Below are 18,137 nucleotides of genomic sequence, written 5' to 3'. Positions count from 1 at the left end.
CCACACTGATTTTTCTACCTGTTGTTCTGTACATAGCTAGCAGCCTACATTGGAATATATAGTCTGCTTTAAAACACTGGTAATCCAGATTTGTTAATTTTGTATCTGGATCAGAGTAATCCAATCCAATTTTGCTTTGAAGAACCAAGGACGTGAGTAAGATGGATTATGTGATCCTGGATGCCAAATCAAGGGATTTGAAAATCCAGATCATTGTGATGCAGATTAAACTTTTTGAACAACCTGGCCCAAGAAGTCTAGACAAAGCTGTTCAGCATCAATGGCGACGTTCTAATCGCACCGTCATCTGTGTTCCTCCTCAACTGATGAGAAAGTTGTTGGGTGGGTGGGAGGGGGCCGTGGCGGTGATGGCCTAAAAGCTTTGTCCCCAAGTTCAGTGGGGGGGCAGACAGTGCTCTGGGCTGTAATTGCTGTGCCTAAAGTCACATTGTCTCGTACACGCATCCCCCCCTGAATAACCACCCATCCGTCCTCATTACATATAAACCCACCCCAAGTCCAGCGCTACAAAAACTGGGCAAACACCCACAGCGTGGAACAAGAGAGGAGAGAACTCAGACACTGAAAGCAAGGAGCAGTTGGTTTTTGCCACTTTTTAAACAGAGTAATCATGGTAAGGCTTTCATCTGCATCTTCATGTGTGTAGTATATGGAGAGCATGCAAAGGTTATCTATTTAATTCCAGTACAAAGACTTCTAGTGTCATGTTGCACTGTTTACTATGACCATGTGATTCTGTTTTCTTATTATCACATTTACCCTTGTTAAGTGCACTGAACTTTGACCTTTCTTTCATAACCCCTCGTTGCATTTTCTTTGTTTTGTGCCCCAGTAGTGTCAGAGCCGACTGTAATAATGAATGCATTGTGAAATAAGCTGATAAATGATACTTTTAACAGAGAGAGTCCATTTGAAGCTCACATTTCGGGGCGATTTGAGTTGGCCACCTCATGAGCTTGTTTTCAGACACTTTCCCATCATGCTGTTCTTTCTCCAGATGTTGCATGCCAGGTGTTTGCTAGCTGCCCTGGCTCTCTACCTGTCCCTGGAAGAGCTGTCTGCTTTCCTGCTGCCTCACCGAATTCGGCAGAAGAGAGTAAGCTCACACAAATCCACAGCTTCGTGACTAACGTTTCTGTCTAGATGGACCTTATAGAGGGATCCATGATGTCATGTAGGGCTCCTGCCTTTTTCAAATTACAACATAAAGATGCCATTATCTGTAAATTCTGTTTTACAAAGGTCACGATGACTAACCTGCTAATGCACTTTTACCCAGAGGCATAAAATTAATAAAATACAGCAGATTAACTTTCTGAAAAGGCGACAAGAGTGTTTCACTGAGCAGCTGTTAGAGAGATACAAGCCCTCAACCGTCATGACATCTACTGTACAACCAGGATGATGGCAACTGGCCAGACTACGAGCTGTCCCTCTATCTGTCGGAGTTCTCCGACCTGGGGGACCGGTTCCCGCTGGATGCTGCAGAGAGTGCCAGTGACTGGGGCACACGCCAATCCAGACCCTTCGCGTTCCATGCCCCGCTGGAGCGCCTGTCTGTACAACATCACAGCAACCACCACAGAAAAACCAAAGACAAGAGGTGAGGTGTGGCAACAAGTAGGACCTCTTCAGTAATGTTCAATATGGCACCAGTAGCTCTTCCCAAATGTCCTCCTTGGTGATGCTCACAATGTTGTCTGTACCTCTCCCCGTCATACTGTTCACATCGCTGCCTGAATGTAACCCTCTTTCCCACCCACAGGAGAATAGTAAGCGCCCCCTTAGACACAATCGGCGGCGCCTTCGTCTCAACCCTACGCAGCAGAAAGGTGGGGGTCGAACGATACTGACCTAAAGTTCTCATATATACGGTAATGTACAAAAGTCTTACCATATTTGGTCTCATTGACTTTTCAAAACTAAGTGACCTGGTGGAGAAATTTGCTAGCTCTCGTTGACACACTTAACTTCCATATATCGCAGCATTAAATTATTTTTACAGCCAATACAGAGTTACTAGTTGATAAATAGATTTCCTAACATTTTCTTTGCCCGAGACTTCTGCAGTGCCGTACATCCAGATTTTGATGTTCTTTTGGGTAATTCCTTAGCATGTAAACAATAAAAATAACAGTCATGGAGACTCTCCAAGCACACAAATGGACACTTACTTCCACGCTTGTTTTTCAGGACGATCCAGAAAACCATAAAAAACACAACCCTGAATAAAACCTTCACGATGTGCTACGAGTCACCTATTCCTTGGGTGACATGGGACTCCCTGGCTGATCTTACGCTGAGCCATGACAGATCCCCTTTCTTCACTCAGCTTTACTAATAGTTTGTTTATTTTACAACAGTTTTCTTACGGGAGAATTACAAAGAAAATGTAATTCTCGACACAGATGGCAGCTGAAGTCAACAAAATGTATTATTTATTTGTATTTATGTCATACAAGTATGTCGTAATGTTGAACGTTGCTCCCTCTAGTGGACATGTATTCATAAATACAGTGATTGTTAGGTTTCGTCATCAATTGAATCATGGAACAAAATAAAACAAAATAACTAAAGTAACTGACAAGTGCATTCATTGTCATGAGTACAATCCAACGACCCTCCCCCCAAAAGAAAAAAAGACGGCAAAAACAATTGTTCTTCCACTTCTTCACTTCGCTATATGTACAGATCAAAGGCAGGGATGGGGGATATATCCAGTCACGAGCACTGCAAAGGAAGGAGTGCCGAATATAGGCTTCGTAGGGGAACTAAACCACGCCCCCCCCAAAAAATGGAGAAAAAAATAAAAAATAAACATGAATTCAGTAGCATCACTCATTTCTGTACAAAAAAAAACTGGAAAATAATGTTTGACAGGGGCAAACCTGCAGCACTGTACTGGTCAAGTCCTTAAAAATGGAAATCAGTAAAATAATAATAAAAAAAAAATCACGGGTGACACAATCAATAAGCCCCGTTCTCTTAAGAAAACCCCAAAAAGGTACAATCCTGTCAAATCAGCAGAATTCGCTTAACATGGGGTGAGAGCAGACCGGCCGAAACTGATGTAGCAATGGGATCGATTTCCAATCCGACTTTTCACACGCGCCCCTGAACTCAAAGTCCTGCCTCGAATAACTGGGGGAGGGGGTCACTCCAGCAGATGGTGCACCCTTCAGCTCGCATGCGGCGCTGGACTCTGCCGCTAAACAATGAAAGTTTGGAGGAGACATTTCACTACTTTTCATATTATATATATATATATATATATATATATATATATATATATATATATATATATATATATATATATATATATATATATATAACTATTCTGTGATACCCAATCCTAGCATTCAGAGTACTCCACCCCCAAACACAAAACACATGCAGGTCATTAATAGATCGCTAATTATGATGTCTTGCTAAATTGCCTTTGTGGTTGGGGACCCCTAAAACTGGGTTGGAAGTATGCAACCCCAGCTCCAAAAAACAAACCAAAAAAAAGGAAATAAACTTGAGGTTATGATGCAACATTGATACTCAGCATAGCAGCCCAGGAGACTTGACAGAATAATTTGTGAAACACGCACACGCTAACCGCACCTGCTGAGGCAAGCGTCAATGGACAGATCGGCTTCCCAGCCGTACATGAGGGGGTCAGCTCTGAGGACCTTCACGGCAGAAGGGCAGAGTCACCAGTCACAGAACTTAAAAACCTAATAAAAGTTCTGAATGGGGGGAAAAGGGAGGAAAGAAAGCACAAGCACTAACAATCACAAATAAAAAGTTAGTTTTGGTGACATTTCTGGGTGGGTGGACTGAATATTTACCAATCAAAAGGGAAAAAAACCCAAGTGCAGAAAAATACGAGGAAGCTTACAAACGGCTTAATCAAACCATTCCTGGAGAAACTGCATTTATAACCAGTTTATGCTGCATTTATAACGCGCTTATGGATAAAACACAGTAAATCCTGTGGATGAAATTTATAATCTTTGGTTACAGACGTCTGAGATTCTGGCTTCGTCTTGGTCATCATTCTAACAAGATCGTACTTAACGGATGAAAATTTGTTTTTCCCCCCAACAAGGCATATCTTGAAAACCTGCAGCTCAAAATAATTCGATATATTTTTATAAATGCACATGTTCAAATGCAGTGCCTATTCCAGAAGTCTCGTTGGATGTAACTATAGTACAGCTATGTAGAACACCAGCAACTCGTGTACCGCAAAGCTTAAACAATGCAGTCTTCTGATTGTGATTTTCAAGTCAGGATTTCCGGTTTTTGGCATTTCAGACCATGCCTTGTCCAGTGAAAGCCACAATGACACATTGCGAATGAGACTGTGGGTCTCCCCTCCCCCCAATTTAAACTAGTTTAGAGCTTCAGTTTGACAATAGAACCAACCACGGAGCTTCCAACAAAGATCTGGGAATACTTAGCACTGGAGATGAAAAAGTTCCTCTGAAAAAAGGGCCACTTTAGAACACAAAGGGGAATGTTCTACCCCCAAGGGAAAGGGGTGGGAGGACACGGCAGGACGACTCCTCCCACATGTTAAGTGTCTTTCTTGTGCCCAGAACGTCTGTCCTGGCGACAGTCCCTGCACTTGTGACAGTAGAAGATATCGGGCACGTTGGACTTTCTAATCTTGGCGCAGGAAAGGTGCACCCACACACCACAGTGGTTGCACTCGATCATAGGACGTCCGGCGAATGGCTTTCCGCAGTAACAGGTGATCAAGTCCCATGAGTCGTCACCTGGAGAGCGCAAGAGTGAGGAGAGACAGTACTTTATAAGAACCTCGTTCTAGGAGTTCCACTCCCATTCAGTTTTATATAAAGCAGAACTTAAATCAACTTTATAAGCTGCTTTAAAGCCCATCCATCCATAAATATATCGTTTTCCTCCCCTATTTCACAAAAGCCTTCACAGGACTGGGTAAGACACAGTGTGGTATCTTTGTATAAAAGGAACCCTCACTGAAGGCAGCATGCTCACAGTTGTCCGTCTTGCTAGCTTTAGCTAATTCTGAGCAAACAGGCTCCACAGGAGGTTTGTGCGCTGTGCAGACACCCACCTGACTCCACCATGATGTCCTCATCTGCGATCCAGGTCTCGCCCTCGCTGGAGCTCAGCTCTGCCTCCCTGGTCGACTCCTCGGCCAGCACCCGCGCCTCAGGGCTGACACCCCTCTCTGTCACCACCTCCACTGCCGGGCGCTCCTCCTGCTGGACGGGGGCCGTCTCGGAGTCTGTCTCGCTCTGGGCGGAGTTCTTCGGCTTCTTTGGACACTTAGGAGACTTTAGGTTCTGACTATGCTTGATCCGGGCTCGCTTCTCCCCAGTGCTGCCCCCCCTGTCCATTTCACTTGCCCCCAGAGTCAGCTTTTTTAGCCTTTTCTCCTTCCTGCGCTCTGTCTTTCCCCCGCCGTGGCCCCCATACAGCGAGTCTTTCAGGCGCATCTTGTCTAGCAGGGGGCCACCCTCATGCAACCCACGAAGATTCTTGCCTTTGTTCACCCGGGCCTTGCGCACAAAGGTGTGGATGGTATGCAAGTCCGATGCTCCGTCCCCTTCCCCTGAGGCCCCCGAGGAACTGGAAGAGGCTGGAGACCAGGTGGTTTCCTGAAGGAAAAGGCATGCAAACAGCTGACAAACAGCTGGGGGAGGGGGGGTGGTCGGCCACCTATCTTCCATTAAATGTTAACCAGTATAGGATCACAGTGAGATAGCAGCCTATCTTCGGAAGCATGGGGAAATGGGGAACACGCGGAACGCTACAGTGCTAAGTGTAGTACTAATATAGTATTATAGTATTAATCCTGGTGGGAAGATTCTCTTTTTGTCTCCACACACACACACATTTGGATGTCACAAAGCAGGGCTGGTCAGCATGCAGAGCCCCTGGAACTGGGGGTTAAGGGCCTTGCTCAAGGGCCCGAGGGCATGCGACTATTCTGTTGAGGCCAGGACTTAAACCAATGATCTTTCAATCACAGGAGACTTAGACTGTTATGCTAAAATGTAATATATTGGGACAACAGACTAAAGTAACCAAAACACTATTTTATTGCTGTAGGGAATCCAAAAACAAACAAAAAACCACTACATCAACTGCAGGCATGACACTAGACTAGTCACCAACCTGGCTCCTGGAGATCTACAACCCTACGCGCAGCCCTAATTTAACAGCCCCGATACAAAAAAGTACTGGAGCCAGCTATGTTGAAGCTAAGTTTACTCTAATACGGAGCTGCTACTGAAAGGCCCGTATATCGGTGTCAGGTGCGTTAAATTAGATCAGCAGGGTGGTCGGTCTCCGGGACCCGAGTTAATGATCTGCACGAGGCTAACTTGGACTGTTATACTAAACCACCAGCAGAGGGCGCTGTGTCATAAAATACTCGGCGTATCACCAAGTGCCGGAACGCTTGGATTATAGTACTGGGGGGACACTAAACGTTGAATGCTGAGGGCGGCTCTACACATACCTCTTTAGGAGTGGGGATGTAACCAGCGTAGGCCAGTACAAAGCTGCAGAACTTGTTGAAGTCTTCCACTGTCCTCTTCCTCCCCTCCGAGGGCTACAGAAAGTCAACACAGATCAGGGTCAGCAACTAGCAGAACCATTTGCCGTCTACCTTGCTGGGAACACGAATGTAAAAACAGCGACAGACCCGATCATTATAGTCTTCCACCAAGCTGCCGTTTTATCAGTAACTCGTGCTTCGGACAATAAATCAGACTACACACAACTGTAAATGGAGACCGACAGCACTGCAGCTGGACCTAAGGGCTTTACAACCAAATGCTTATGATTCGATGAGGTCAATTTTATCGATCAGAAATATATTGTGCAATACAATTTGAGGGATCGCGCTCCATGCAAGTTACCTCTAAAGGACAAAGCTACTAGACACTGGAGAGAAGAGTTTAGGAAAAACACGGCGGCGATCAATCGATACACGAACAAAGAAGAAATCGATCTTACCAGAGGCTCTGTTTTGCATTTTAGAAGTGTATCTGTTTGGGAAAAAAACACAAGGAAAAAGAATTATAATTACGAAGCAAAATCAAGCTTCCAGCGTCGGCGAGGTTACATTGCTATGGCTTCACCGCTTTTTACGCAGTTCTACACCATTTAAGCTGCACTCAAGAGAGCTGGTTTGTCTCCGTTTTACATCACACACTACCCGGCTTAATTAATCTAGGTAGCAGGTTAATGAAACGGTCAGATACGATAACCTAAATCCCGAAAGCATGCACAGCTACCCCCGTGCACCACACCGCGACTGACCATCTGGCATGCAGACCCGGCGCAAAACGCAATCATCACATAACGAAGGACGGACCATAGCCAGCCGGGAGTATGGAGAGATGGGGGAGGAAGGGCAAGTTTAAGGGGCGCTGAGAGGCGGCCAGGTACCCCAGCAGAGGTCCGCCTTAGCCGCGGCGCTAGCAATCGGCGCCGGGAAGGAGGACGAACCGAAGAAACGCACGATCGTCGGACACCCCGCGGGGCTGCCACGGCGACTTCCCGGGAATCGATGCGGGATCCGGCTTCGCCGCCCCCATCACTAACATAAAAACTTTAAACTGACCACATGAAAGTTGATCTTATTTTTTTTTTAGCCAGCTCGGTTAACGCTTTTCCCTCCCCCCTCCACTCCGTTTGACTCGCCATGCGGTAACAAGCGGCTACAGCCCCCCCCCCCCATCGTTGCTTTTTAAAGGACACTTATAATAGACAAGTCAAGAATTTCGACGAAATAAGTAAAACGTCAGAAAAAAAGCACGAGACCTTCGGCGCTTGGCGCGTCGCTCGTGCTTTAATTAACTTTGTATAGGTGGCGGACCAGCCACAGCCACGGCGCTAGGCTAACTATGACTGAAAAAGGATGAAACAAAACTTAACAAGGCACTTTTGACAGTTTTGTGCATGTTTTTATGAGCCGATATGTCCGTCTTGAGTAAAAACGCCGAGTTAAGCGGTCAGACTGACCTTCTGCAGGCGGCAAGTTAAACATCTGAGGGAAAAAATAATGTTGCGGGTTTTCTGTTGTTTCGCCCCGTAACAGTCGAACTTAGCTAGACGGCTACAGCACAGACGCCCACACGGCATCGCCAAGCTGCCGCGGTGCTTATCAAATAAAACGGTGTAAAACGGCCCAGGATGGACTGGCCGACAAAAGGAGCCGGCATCTGATGAGCTCGACGGGCAGTAAAGTCGGTTAGACCGGGACGGAAAACGACGACGCCGTTGTCTACTTGGGTAACTACTTAGCCGGCTAGCTAGCCGCGCCGAGCCAAAAAAAAAATAGTTCCTAACCATGTCCAAGTAAACAGCTTTACGCCACAAATAAGACCCACCTTGATGCTCAGCCATAATCTCAAGCATTGTCACTCGAGCAAAGCCACAGTCGGTACCCGGCTCTGCTGTCCTTTTCTCCGGGCTGGATGGTTTAGCTGCAGCCTCGGCGGGGGACGAGGGGCAGGCAAGCGCCGAAGAAAGACTAATTCACCGGTCGTCGGTGAAGCGGTGTTCCCGCCTGTAGGGATACCCACGAAACTCTTGCTTTGACTCCCCTTTCCTAGTTAATCCGTCGCATAAAAACAGTAAAAAAAAAGTCTTTTTCGCCGCAGCTTTACATTGCGAGCTAAGTAAACCGCTCCTTCCACAATCCAAATTAACTGACTACATAGCGGCGTCTCTTTGGATAGTAAACGTTTGCTACTTAGCCCCTTTTCTTCTGGGTGCAATAGTTACGGGGGAAATCGGGAGGATTGTCCCCTTTCTCTGACAAACGACAAAAAGTTGTACTAAATTCGTCTCGGTAACATCTACGCGCTTCACTCCCACCATTATCAATGTCAACTAACTCTAGGGTGGCCCCTCGTGGTCAAGAAAACACAGCTCGCTGGGGCATGTCGGGAACAGTAGTTCATCAACTGATTGTAGGCGGAGTGGTTGTCATTGTTTATATACAACCAATAAACTTCGGGAAAATCCAGTCAGTCATTTTCTCTCAGCCAATCATATTCTTTGTTTCTCAGTTGACATGCGTCGTCGGCTACGCGGCTTCCTTGGCCGTCGCGAAATTTCTGTCAGTCTCCTAATATGTGTATCTTATATTAGCGAAATGGCTAAGTAAATATCTACGATTACTTGATGATAGGTAGAGATATATCTACCCTTTAGGTTCCGGGTTGAACAAATCAATTGTTGCATCTTCCCAACAGGAATTCAATTTATGTTTAGATGTGTTCGTGTAAAGTGTTTCCCGTTTTCCACATTAGCAGTGCTTTGTGTCGCCACATCTCTGCAGGTTTTTGTTGCGAAAATGCTGAGCTGCAATAAAGTCTTCTTATTGCCCTTCTTGATCACTCTACTATTTAGTGTGTACTGTCGTGCGTTCAACGTAACACGTGTCATTAACCAGTAAATAATCCTCACATTATTGTCTGTTTTCTGTGTGATTGTGCTTCTCAAGCAGTCTATTTATACCGGTACCATTCCTGGGAGGAAAATCCCGTCGATCCCCATTTCTAAATTCACGTATTAGTATTAGGGGTATCCTGACTCTGATTTGGCGATCAGTAAAAACCCTGCTTTGTCATTGGAAAAAAAAACAGGGGATTGTGGGACATAGAGTTTCGACGTGGGTACAACTGGCTGTCTTTTCTCGCTGACAAAATTGAAATTTAAGCCATGTACGCAAGTGTAATTCCAGGTTACTTGAGCTGCATGAAAGACAGAAAGTTTTCTTTCTGTCAGAAGCAGTAAATTTAGACTGATTTTAGAAACATTGCATCGGTAGGCCACAGGAAAGCCTCGGGCTCACGTAATGCAGCTGGCCTGTTGAATACAGGCTTTCAAATTACCATTACGGAGGATAAGGTGGGGAACAAACCCATATCGACGGAATCAGCATGTTGCTGGATGTAATACAAGGTACCGAAAATGGAGGATTCGTAATAATTCAAGGTAAAAAAAAATACACTTTTGACATTTTTACATACCTTTTACATTTGTAACACTTCTAAAATGTGGACACGGCGTGTATAATGTATTTCTGAACAGTCCTTTAAACCTAAAAGCTCGATCCTACAGACACGGTGGAGTGCTGTGGACGGCAGCTTCTCCAGAGCTGCATCGCTGCTGCCCTGCATCGGTAAGAAATCTTTTTTTTTTTTTTTAAATCAATGCATTTATTTAATCTACGTGACCGACCCATTGCTTTCAGGATGTGGCGGGTTACAAATTAATACAGAGGATCACATCTAGTGTGTTTTAACAATCAACCGCAACATTTCTTGTAATTCTAGTATTATGTTTTAATTTATCCTACAAATCATACCAATGCATGCATCCTTTTCTAGGATTCCCCCCCCCCCGAAACCATTATGTTTATGTTTCTGCTAAACAGTCTGCCGTTGAATAATATTTTGGTGCAACCTTTCCCGCTAAAATCCAGCCTATTCTTTAGGGAAACTAAATATACAGAAACAAGCGAATAATTGTATTTTAGGGAGGAGGATGTCCACGTGCTTGCATTTGAAGTTTGTGAAGAGGATCTAAGACTGGGACTTGATAGGAAATACGAGCAAAGGTAAATTGTGAAGTAGGCTATGAAGTCTGTGGATTAACGTAGCTCAAACTGAGTTTGGGTACAAGTGTGCAGTCTGTCCTGAGTATCTTCCCTGGGTTCCTGTTAAACTCCACCGTTAAGCCCCTCCCTCCCTTTTTTTTTGATGTAGGCTGTGTGTCCACAATGGCTACACCGACCCACTAGGCTGGTCTGAACATCCACTTTTCACAGTTCATCAGTTCATGGCTGAGGAGCTCAATGCCCACCTGAGTGGGTCGGAGGAGTCGAAACCAGCAACACTCATCATAGATTCACTTTCCTGGGTTTTGAGGCACCACCCCCCTGCTGTTGTGTGCCAGCGACTACAGGAACTCCGGAGAGGTTATTCCAGTTAATCTAAAATGATTTAGGTCAACACTAATGAAAAATGTAAATAATGGTGGAGAAACTCGACCTCCTCATGGTTTGTAATGAAAAAATTTTTATCCACAAGGTGGAGCACTGAGGAGAGTGGTGGCGTTGTTGCACTGCGATCTGCACCAACAAAGCATCGTGGGTAGTTTGTGCCATCTGGCAACTGCTGTTATATCTGTGGTACCAGGAAACAGGGGTCAGCAGGCTGTTGCCAAGACAACAAGACGTACCAAATCTGGCAAGGTTACTCACGAGGTAGGAAGCACCAAGAATGTCATACTGAGGATGTAGAAGAGGGTAGTGTCTCATATACAACTCCGGAAAAAATTGAGACCACAGCACAATTTTATATATATAAAATATAGCATACTGCAGCCTGGTTCTTCTCCATTTCCCATTAATGAAGGGCTTCTTAGTCTTGCTTCTAGGAGCCTGATATGAACTCCTAGCACTTCACATCACTTAATGTTTCCCATTCCTTTTGAAGGTTACTTGATGTCATCCTCTGCTTCATGAGAAACTGTCGGATAAGTTGACGGCCATCTCTGAGATTAGACAGTCGCTTCTGCCCTCTACCTGGCTGGTTTCTGGTCGTTCCCAGTGTCTCCCGTTTCACCTTGTTCTTGTGTGCTGCTGTCTTAGAAATTTTGAGCCTATTAGCAACCTGCAGGTTCAGTGTAGCCTTCTGCCAGCAGAACCAGGAGTAATCCAGGATTTGAAAATCCAGATTTAGACAATGGCCTAAATCTAAAGTGGTCTCTACATTTTTTTCCAGAGCTGTAGTTGCTTGACCTCAGTGCCATCCGCATGATTGTAAATGTATAGTATCTGCATCTTATCTTGCATTTCCATTTGTAATTTAATGGAAATAGCACTTTTAGCATCATGAAATAAAAGGTGAAATTATAAAAGTGTTAGCAGATATTGACGGAGACAAGAGCATTTGTAGAGTGTAACCTGAAGCCCATTGGTCGTAGTTTCTGTTTGTGTTACCAGGAGGAGTACTTCAGTGTTAAGGAGGATCTGACGGTCACTGTCGAAGCCCGGCCCAGCCTTCATGGGCGTCCACAGACTGAGGAAGACGAGCATGAAGTAAGAGGCATGCTGTCATCCGTTTTCCATTAGTCATCATGCACAATAGCCAGCTGTGCTTGGATTTAGACCCAGCCACACTCACACACACACACACACACACACAATCTAAAAATGAAATTTAACTTCTGGAATTACAAACACTGACACAGATAGGTCAAGACGAGTTTATTTACATAGCACTTTTCCATACATAGAGATCACTTAAGTTTGAATTTGTCTAAACATGCAATAAGCAGGGGCGGCATGGTGGTGCAGTGGTCAGCACTGTTGCCTCACACCTCTGGGACCCGGGTTCGAGTCTCCGCCTGGGTTACATGTGTGCGGTGTTTGCATGTTCTCCCCATGTCACCGTGGAGTTTCCTCCGGGTACTCCGGTTTCCCCCCCACAGTCCAAAAACATGCTGAGACTAATTGGAGTTGCTAAATTGCCCATAGGTGTGAATGTGTGAGTGAATGGTGTGTGAGTGTGCCCTGCGATGGGCTGGCCCCCCATCCTGGGCTGTTCCTGAATAAGCAGGTAGAAAATAGATGGAAGTAATACAGGTCTGACTACATAAATCTGACACACACTTTTTCAGAAAAGTTCCTGAAAATATACTGCATCATTTGTATGTGAATATTGCGCATTAATCAGTGCTTCTTTACTTAGGCAGATCCTGCTGCCAACTTGACCTTTAACCTTCGCTTGTCCGAGGGTGAAAAAGAAGCCAAAGAAAAGTTGTCTCTTCCTTTTGTCTTCAGTGAAGAGAAGTAAATACACATATTTACCCTCCCATTATTAGCCTAATACAGCGTTCTATGTATAACAATGTTACTGTGGTAACACTGAATGCACAATATATTATTGTGATCCGGGTTAGCCTACTTTGGCTAACGAAATATCCAGGAAATGTAGCATCGTTGTTTCTGTCTTAAGTTTTAAGTCTTTTTTCTTTTCTTTCTTATTGTGCAATTGATACTATTTAGTTAGTATATTTCCATCCAGATGGAACGTACCATGACACTTTATTTGTTGTACAAGGATAGATTTTTTTTCGGTCTCTAGAATTTGCACATTGTTGAGATCCAGAATAGCTATTGTAGAAATGCATTGTTTGCACTCATGTACCAGAGTTGTCACTGACAATAAACAAGGTTCGTCATCTCGCTTGATTGCCAAGCTGAATAACTTGCAATCATATTGCTCAACATTGCTGAGTTGTTCTCTTCTTTTCCTATACAGGAAGTCTGCCCTACTTCAGCCTCGTCCAGGTTCAGGCCGAATTGTTTACAACCCTGATGCCAGTGATGACTTTGACCCAGAGGACCCAGACGATGACCTGGCTGTCTGAAATTATAGCACTTCCCAAGCTGAAGCGGTCTGCTGCTTATGATCCACAGGCCTACTGTTAATCTACAGCAATGTTTCTCGACCAAGTCTCCAGGGACGCCCAGACAGTCCATATTTTTCCTCCCTCCCAGCACGCAATCAAGAACATCAAATATCTGGTACAAGTGTGTTGGGAGCTGGGAGAGAGCAAAAATGTGAACCGTCTGGGGGTCCATGAAGACTGGGTTTAAAAACACTGATCTACAGGATTCGTGCAAAACACAGAGGTTATTAGTCCAGGAATGTACCACTTCTGTGTTGTCTGTAATAATTTAGATCGTAACACAGGTATCTTAATTCACATAACTCGGTTTGAGATGTTTTGACTATTTATTTCTGCCTCTTTAATTTCATCGTTTTATACTTAAATTTAAGATCCGAGATCAGAAAGTGAGGCTGATGGAATTATGCTCTTAATTTGTCACCAAGGATTGACACCAGACATCTTATTTTGTTTGTATGTGTGTTGCTAAATAGAGATGACTAAAAATGCTCCTCTGATCTGTGTTGAGTTTTCTAGCTGTACTTTTCAAATTATCAAATGTGTTCATTCTCATCAACAGGTTGTGGGCTAGAGACTGTCATATAGAGGTAGTTTTTCACAAGAGCCCATTTTTGAGTTTTTTTTTTTTTTTTAATTTTCCATTTAATGTTATCATTATGTAATTGCTACATAGTTATTCCTGGTCCTTGAACAATAAAAGGACTGATTTCTTTTCTTAAAAAAAAAAAAAGTTTATTGTAATTGATGTTGAATCTGCTTCCAGTACAGATGAATATGCTGGAGACCATTTTGGTTCCTTGGGTAACTAGTGCGCATATTGTGCTGCATAGTGAGTTTCAAATATAACAATCATTGTACTGGGTAAGTGGGTATTGGATGGATGTTTCTCTTCCCTAAGTATACTGAAAGTTTTTTGTGCTCCATTCACCCAGGGATATTTATTAAACTTAATGTACCATCCAGAACCAGGAGTTTAAAATACAAATGTTCACTTTAAGGTAATTATTTTAATATATGTATATTTTCACTATTGTGGAATTCAGAAATCGAAAATGCCAAACAAATTGGTGCAATTTTTTTTTTATGGCATCAGTCACAAGGACCAGGCCCCCTCACACCAAAATCAGGATTCACCTTTCCATCACCTTATGATACCTACATTTACAAGCTATGCATTTTGCCCAGATGTAGCAATGGGCATGACGCTTCCAGGCTTCTTGCCAGTACTAAACCAGTATTTTCCTTGGGCATAATATCTGACCATTATGAGTCAAGTTTACCAGTCTGTCATGTCTGCAAATTACAGGACATTACAGGTCACTTGCATAAAATGTAGTTCACATGACCTCAGTCATTCAGTTTACTGCTAATGTAATCACAAGTAAAACAAGCTATCAAATGCCATCCTTCACACCACTGTTATAAAATACTCCCATGCAAAGGCAAACTTTGTGTACAACAGTTTGAATTTGTGTACAAGTTTAAGTTAGTATGTTTTGTAATTGAATCCAGTGATTTATATCATCCGCATCAAAAATGTGTTCATGCTATTCTTATTGCAGAAAATGTGAGCAGTAATACTGGTTTTAGGAAATAAACGGCAATATGATCGAAAATGCGATATGCATTTCCATCAACAACCCTGAGCTAACCTCTTTAACTCATCATGTAACTGAAAAAAAATGTTTTTTGATGTATGAGTAACAATATTTACAGAACAGCAAACACATTAATGTTCCAATTCAAATATAACCAGCTAGCATCTCAATCCATAAAGGACATTAACACCGATCAAGTAATAATTAACATGTGTAATATCATACGATTTCCCATCTTACCTTGTAAACCAATCCTCTATTACAGGTGAATAGGCAAAAAACCGAAGTTTTATCTGCCGAGTTTCTTTTTTACCACCAAAACGTAAAATCACGTGCACTCAGTGATCACATGACAATGTGACGTTACCATTTGATTGGATATCCCTTGTCTGGACTTGTTAGGATTTGGTTCGCGGACGGTAAAAAATGCTACAGCAGTCCAGTCACTGGCGGATTCGCTTCTAAATATTTGTATGCATAGTGGAGTAATGTTTAAGTTTTAAAACATATTTATGCGTATGTTAAGTAATATGTAACGTCAGGGGGTGGCATGGTGGTGCAGTGGTTAGCACTGTTGCCTCACAACTGTCCAAGTTAAATTTTGCAAGTTCAGGAGGGGCACACAATAGGTTGGGTTCTTAATATAAATAAAAGCATAAATGTCCAGGCCCAGAAGTATCAGAAAACCTGTAATGCAACTTTAAACAAGGTTAGTCATCTCAGATGGGGTATTTTATTCATACATTTGAACATTTTTTCATATTTGTTAAAAAGAATGGAATAAAAACTCTGGATATTTCTTGATCTGGAGGATAAATGTTTTGTTTTAAAAAGACTCCCATGAATGCAGTCAGATAAACTCTAGCAGTCTTGCATTTAATTCAGACAGGATCGTTTGTAGAGTAGATATAAACTGAATTTCCCCAGTGACACACCAGGTGGAGCCACAGAGTAAGCTATTCATTAGTGTTGTTGAAAACAACACTATTATTACTGCTGCTACTAATAGTACTAGTAATTGAAAGAATACTAGAGCATTCCTGGTGGCTCAAGTGACAACCAAACGAGTCTGAACCTATGGTAATAAAATGCTCTTCTACAAGATTGTAAAAACATTTTACCCCTCAAACTCTGCTAAAAAGTGGTAACACGGTGCATTGAACGACTGCAGACTTTCAGAATGCATATGAAAAGTTTTCAGTGTTCAATCTTGCTATTTATAGTATTCATATAACGTAGGGGAGTTTGCAGGTTCTCCCCATGTCGTCGTGGGGTTTCCTCCTGGTACTCCGATTTCCCCCCACAGTCCAAAAACATGCTGAGGCTAATTGGAGTTGCTAAATTGCCCGTAGGAGTGCATGTGTGAGTGAATGGTGTGTGAGTGTGCCCTGCGATGAGCTGGCCCTCCATCCTGGGTTGTTCCCTGCCTCGTGCCCATTGCTTCCAGGACAGGCTCCGGACCCCCCGCGACCCAGTAGGATAAGAGGGTTGGAAAACGGATGGATGGGTGGATATAACACAGGGGTGCCCACACTTCTTCAGCTTGTGAGCTACTTATAAATGACCAAGTGAAAATGATCTACCTGCTATAAAAATGCAAAACATATATTTATTTATAGATAAATCGAGTATTCTTTATTTTTATTTATTTATTTCCCTTTGGGATAAATAAAGTATTTTTGAATTGAACTGGGATTTTAGTTCCTTCACCTTTCTCTTTCTCAGCTCGCTTTTCGGAGGGAAGTTAATGTCGTAGTTGTTCGATCCTCAATGTCTGCGATACACTCTGAAGAATAGCAGACAGTCTAAAACTTTAAAGCAAATCAGAAAAACCACCTTTAACCAGCACAGTTGTTTCCCCTACAGATGTATGCATGACATCATTTCTCATAACTGGCACTTATCATAATGTAACATAGCAATTACTGGATTTACCGAGCACCATTCGTCCTCAGTGGTTTCGGGGTTGAAATGAAGGCGATTTAAAGTATTCATATGATGTAAATATGTAGGTTAATCCAAACCCCAGCCTATCGTAATAGGTTACCGCCAATGATTGGTTGTGCTCCAATTCTAAGACCGCCCCTTTATAAATCCCCAGTTCTATAACGAATGAGAACCGTACTCGTCTGGGACACTTTAGGTCGGAATTCTTTCCCCCAGCTTTTGCATTGGAACTTTCAGATTTATACATTCATACATACAAGATTTTAATAAATCCAGTATTTAAGTGAATGAAAACAACTGGAATAAAATCTATATGTACGATAAGTAAATGCTGGCAACCGTATATCACGCGATGACATAAAACACCGCTTCCGTAAGCAGCAGACTGAAGCATGCCATTCCAGCAGAACGCGATCAGTTGAGTTTATTCTCTTATTAAGTGCTTCTCGCACCAAAGAAGTGAGCTTCTTTAAATGACTAAGTAGACTGGCGTTGTGGTGTTGGTTTATTTTGCAGTTGTATGACTGAATAAGTATATTCGGAAAAACCTTTGAAAACCGACATGCATAAATCGAATATTCCCGCATTATCTAATATATACTCTGTCCGGTAGAAGACTAAATGCTGTATTATGCAGAGTACCACAATTTCAGGAAGCATCTGAAATCTGTGCTTATTTCTTTTCTGGAAAATTCACCTGGATATATCTGTGGTCAGTCATTACAATGCAAAACGAATTTAAACTTGATAGCTCATTAGTAGACCTCTCTCGTATAGCTGTCCCAAGCACTGCAAACAGCTGATCTTCACATCTAATTCATTCTTCTCTTAGATGAACGATTACGTTATTCTGTAGGGAATGGTATTTCTATATGGCATTTTGTCGTTCAGCGAAGCGAAAAGCGTGACTTCTCATTATTCATTAACTAGCTCACGAAGAACAGCTGCTAATTGTTTTATATGAGCCAGAAGCTGCAAAACTATCGTACGCCGCTGCGAGCAGGGTTCGAACCTGCGCGGGGAAACCCCATTGGATTTCAAGTCCAACGCCTTAACCACTCGGCCATCGCAGCTACACAAAATACATCC

General features: G+C 43.2%; 2 protein-coding genes and 1 non-coding gene across 3 annotated transcripts; 1 reads left to right on the top strand and 2 right to left on the bottom strand.

Annotated features, from left to right (window-relative positions):
* Window positions 1–3,357: 3,357 nt before the first annotated feature.
* phf23b (PHD finger protein 23b) lies at window positions 3,358–8,947 on the bottom strand. The gene is made up of 5 exons (XM_049028993.1): window positions 8,403–8,947; window positions 7,024–7,055; window positions 6,524–6,616; window positions 5,111–5,657; window positions 3,358–4,790 (listed from the first exon to the last, which is right to left on the bottom strand). The coding sequence occupies exons 1-5, from the start codon at window positions 8,428–8,430 to the stop codon at window positions 4,588–4,590; spliced, it is 903 nt and encodes a 300-aa protein (XP_048884950.1). The 5' UTR covers window positions 8,431–8,947; the 3' UTR covers window positions 3,358–4,587.
* Window positions 8,948–9,112: 165 nt separating this feature from the next.
* elp5 (elongator acetyltransferase complex subunit 5) lies at window positions 9,113–14,368 on the top strand. The gene is made up of 8 exons (XM_049028994.1): window positions 9,113–10,017; window positions 10,144–10,204; window positions 10,562–10,642; window positions 10,791–11,002; window positions 11,115–11,290; window positions 12,032–12,127; window positions 12,780–12,880; window positions 13,353–14,368. The coding sequence occupies exons 1-8, from the start codon at window positions 9,963–9,965 to the stop codon at window positions 13,459–13,461; spliced, it is 891 nt and encodes a 296-aa protein (XP_048884951.1). The 5' UTR covers window positions 9,113–9,962; the 3' UTR covers window positions 13,462–14,368.
* Window positions 14,369–18,039: 3,671 nt separating this feature from the next.
* Window positions 18,040–18,121, bottom strand: trnas-uga (transfer RNA serine (anticodon UGA)). The gene has a single exon. It is a non-coding gene; the product is annotated as a tRNA-Ser (tRNA).
* Window positions 18,122–18,137: the final 16 nt, after the last annotated feature.

The sequence above is a fragment of the Brienomyrus brachyistius genome, chromosome 10 (genome assembly GCF_023856365.1).
Source record: "Brienomyrus brachyistius isolate T26 chromosome 10, BBRACH_0.4, whole genome shotgun sequence".
Taxonomy (NCBI): Eukaryota; Metazoa; Chordata; class Actinopteri; order Osteoglossiformes; family Mormyridae; genus Brienomyrus; species Brienomyrus brachyistius.
This window is presented reverse-complemented; position numbering and strand designations above follow the sequence as displayed.